Source organism: Vombatus ursinus, unplaced genomic scaffold (assembly GCF_900497805.2).
Source record: "Vombatus ursinus unplaced genomic scaffold, bare-nosed wombat genome assembly UNPS02014801.1, whole genome shotgun sequence".
Classification (NCBI taxonomy): domain Eukaryota; kingdom Metazoa; phylum Chordata; class Mammalia; order Diprotodontia; family Vombatidae; genus Vombatus; species Vombatus ursinus.
The window spans coordinates 1813326-1817540 of record NW_020954579.1 but is presented as its reverse complement, the minus strand read 5'-3'; the positions used below and the strand labels follow the sequence as shown (position 1 = coordinate 1817540).

General features: G+C 54.6%; 1 protein-coding gene across 1 annotated transcript; it reads right to left on the bottom strand.

Annotated features, from left to right (window-relative positions):
- Window positions 1-2568: 2568 nt before the first annotated feature.
- Window positions 2569-3726, bottom strand: NEUROD2 (neuronal differentiation 2). The gene has a single exon (XM_027872599.1). It carries the CDS (start codon window positions 3724-3726, stop codon window positions 2569-2571), a length of 1158 nt encoding a protein of 385 aa, XP_027728400.1.
- Window positions 3727-4215: the final 489 nt, after the last annotated feature.

Sequence of the window (4215 nt, the reverse complement as noted above, 5' to 3'; positions counted from 1 at the left end):
CCTTAAGATCTTTCAAAAAATGTATTGCTCTGCCCCTGACAACTGACTCTTTATTAGGAGTCTCCTCCACCCCCCCCATCTTGTCTGACACATGAAGATACGAGTCTCTCTTGTCATCAGGTGTAGATGATCCCCTTCCTGTGACTTGACTTTTTTCCCTCTGAAACCAGCTATAGAAACAGATATATGTCGTTATTGTTGTTTTAAAAGAGAAGGCATGTGCTTATGTGAGCATGTGTCTGAGTGTGTGACTGTCAAGGAAGTGCCTATGTTCTTGCATGTGTCTGTACGTGTCTGTGCAAATGCATTATCTGTGAGTACCTGTTTGTCTAACGGTGTTGACTTGCACGTCTCTGTGGAGTTCGATCTCCACACAGAGGATATAATTGCCCAGGACCCAGGGACCCTTAGTTGCCTTATAACTGACCCCAAGGTACCACCTCCCTTTTCCGACCTCTTTTTTAACCTACTTCGTCACCCCAACCCCACCACTCTCCGGATTCCCAAACTCAATTGCCCCCAAATGAAATGACGCCACCGTGAGAAACCGCCGTCCAGCTTTGCATCTCATTTACATAAATATTTATTAATCGTCATTAAACTGAACAGAAACACGCAATGCACTTCGGGTGTCCAACGGGAGTTTCAGCTTCGATAACATGTGAAGGTGAAATTGCGTGTGTTTGTGTGTAATAAAGAGAGATTGAGTGTGTCTGCGTGTGTGTTTGCATTTTTGCTTCGTGTCAACATGTGTCTATTCGCCTGTTTGGTTTCGGGCTTGTTCTGCGAGTACCTGTTTCTCCTTAACTTCTCTCTGTTTTGTGACAGTAACAAAGCGGAGATCCTTGACCCCTCCCGGCCTTGGGTGCTGAAGAGGCCAGGCAAGGACCAGAAGGACCCCTCGGGAAAGTTTCATCTCCAGGAATTATATCGGTCCAAGCATCCTCCTGTCCATTCCCAGGCGTCAGCAGGGGAAGGAAGACCACAGCAACAAAGCCCCAGGGAACTGATTGACGGGGCTTGGAAAGTGGGAGGGAGGGAGGTCTGAAGGGAGACCCGGGCTAAAGGGATGCCTCTGGCCTGCAATGTTTCCTTTCCTCTTTCGATTCCCCAGATCCGAGAAAGGCTATAGCTCCCTTCTTTTCCAAGCAGCATTGCATATTTTACCGTATGGTTGTGTGTGTCATTGTGTATGTCGCTGTGTCACTGTGTGTGCGTGTGTGCGTGCGTGCTGTGTCAATGTGTGTCTTTATCATGCAACCCCCCCCTCCCCAAACCGACCCTCCCCCAACAGTTCGCCATTTCATACAAATTTGGAAACAGGTTTAAAAAACAGTATGACGCACAATGGGGACGGGTGAGGAGGGGAAAGGGAAGGGTGAGGAAAGTGACACTGATGTCCCAAATCTCCAAGTCACTGATTGTAAGAACCGAGGGAAAGGAGAAGGAGTGAGAAAGGGTGAGAGGGGACTAGGGAGAGAGGGGAGGCGCCACGTCCCCAACTTCACCAAAGTGCACATATCCGCTTCTGCAGCTCCGACCCCGGCCCTGGAGCCGAGGAGGGGTGGGGGGATCCCGGGGGACCAGGGGGCGGGGCCGCTTGGCTCAGTCAGAACCTCCTTGCATAGATATTTGTGTCTTTTTATTTTTTATTTTATTTTATTTTATTTTTTTTTTGCCTTTTATTGCTTCTAAAAGTTCTTACTGTGTTTTCTTTCCGCTCCGGACTCTGCGTTCGGCCTCCGTCGCCTTTTTGCGTTTTTGTGTTTGTTTTTTTGTGTTTTTTAAAAAAGAAAGAAAAAAACAAAAAAGAAAAAAGTCGGAATCTGGTTACAATGGTCTTGACCTTTTTCTTTCCTTTCGGATCCCCATCTCCTCCCCCTCCTCCTCCCCTCTACACCTCCCAACTTATATTAGGACTCCAAAGTGGAGAAACCGGGTGCGTGGGAGGCATTCAAGGTCCCGGGTATGGTGAACTTAGTATGTCCTCTTTAGGAAAGAGAACCCCCTATCTTCCACCCCGCCCTCCCCACCGCTACTGCATTCCCCCTTTCCGGTATTTAAAAAATATAACTTAACAAATGAAATGGAATCCGGCCGCTGGGCCGCCCCCTCCCCCGGTCCCCTTCTCCAGGCCCGAGCTGACTGCACTGTTTGGGGACGGGATGAGAACAGGAAATTAAGGAAAGGAGTTGAGAGTGTGTGAGGGCAGAAAACCCGAGGGGAAGAGCTGAGGAAGAAGGCGCTCCTGGAAGAAGCCAGACCTCTTGGGAGAGGTCCTAGGAGGGGGTTGCCCCTAGGGAAGGAAAACTTCTAGGGCAAAGGAAGAGTGACAAGGGAGGGGGACGAAAAAGGGGGAAACATCAACAGGTAACCCGACTGCACAGCTGAGGGGAACGGAGGGAGCCTGGAGGAGGGGGGTGGCCTTTAGTTAATGTGGCCCTGCCGCCCAAATCCCTGCCATGGTGGGGGGTGGCCCACCTTCTCCGAAAAAAAAAAGTAAATAAATTAAAAGGGAAGGAAAGAACAAAAAAGAAAAACAAAAGAGGGGGTAAGGGAGGAGAGTTCTCAATTATGGAAAAATGCATTGAGTTCCTCATACATTGGGCCTCGGTCGTGGTGAAGGTGCATATCGTAAGACAAAAGATTCTCCGAGTGGACGCTCCCGCGCACGGCCGAGGAGCCGAAGACCAGGCCGTGGCCAGCTGGTCTGGAGCCGGGCAGGGCGGAATAGTGCATAGAGTAGTGGTAGGTTTTCTCGTGGTCCGGAGACGAGTCCTGCTTGAGGGAGAAGTTACCGTTGAGGCAGAGCGGGGGACTCAGCGGCCCCTCGTACTCCGAGCTGTTGTAGTCGGGGGAGGCGCCCCCGCCGCCACCCCCGTACAGCGTCTCGTAGGCCGCACAGTAGCCGTGAGTCCGCAGGGCGTGCGTGGCACCGCCGCCCAGCCCGCCGCCTGCTTGACACTGAGCTCCAGCGAGCCGCGAGCAGGGATACGGGTAGGGGTGCATAGCGAACGGGCCTCCCGAGCCGTGATAACGTCCAGCCCCATCGCCGCCTTGCTCTGTGAGGAAGTTGCGCGAGTTGAGCTGGAGGCAGCCGGCCACCAGGTTGGTGGTGGGCTGCGACAGGCCCTTGCATAATGTCTGCACATAGGACACCAGGTCCGGCCGCTTGCCAGAGCGCAGAATCTCAGAGAGCGCCCAGATGTAGTTCTTGGCCAGGCGCAGTGTCTCGATCTTGGACAGCTTCTGCGTCTTGGAGTAACACGGAACGACCTTACGCAGGTTGTCCAACGCCGCGTTGAGGTCGTGCATGCGGTTGCGTTCGCGCGCGTTGGCCTTCTGCCGGCGCAGCTTGGAGCGCTCCAGCCGCGCCTTGGTCATCTTCCGCTTTTTGGGCCCCCGCTTCTTGGGCCGCTCGCCTTCTGCCTCGTCTAGCCCTTCCTCCTCCTCTTCTTCCTCCTCCTCCTCGCCCCCCAAGTCGCCGTCGTCCTTGGCCTCGCCCAGTGCAGGGTCCGGGGGGTCTTCGCCACGAAGAGGGCCCGGTTTGGGGGGACGGACGGGCCCCGGAACTCCAGCCCCTGGCCCAGGCGGCGGAGGCGGCGGCTGGGGCGGCGTGTCACCCTTTTCACTCCTGGGCTCGTCGTCGTCGCCGTCGTCTCCCCAGCTGGCAAACTTGGGGACGTCGGGGAGGAGGCCGGGCTCGCTGAACAGGCGGGTCAGCATGGTGGCCTGAAGAGTTGGGGGAGGGGGAAAGACAGACACAGACAGACACAGAGATGAGCATGGGGCACAGGAACCAAGACAGCCAACCCTCGCAAATTCCGCGCTCCTGTTAGGGGTGGCTTTTCTCACAAACACACACACACACACACACACACACACACACACTCGCCCCCCCTCCCCCCCCCCCCCCCTCCCGGTCCCAAATTAAACCTCTCCCTCAGGTGACCTCTTTCAAGCCTCCCATCCCCAGTATCCTTTCAGACTTCTGCTGGAATAGGCTGTAGGGAGAGCGTTTCTCTCAACCTCTTGTCTTCTCTTACCCTTTACCCCACAGCAACCTCTACCCACCCCTGGGGCACTTAGAGGGAAGAGGTACCCACTCCTCCAAGGCCTCCTCTGCCGCGGAGAAACATTCTCCCCCAGAGCCTATCTAGAGCGGTCCATTTTAATCTCGGCTGGGTGGTCTCTAGATTCCTGGTGTTGGGGATC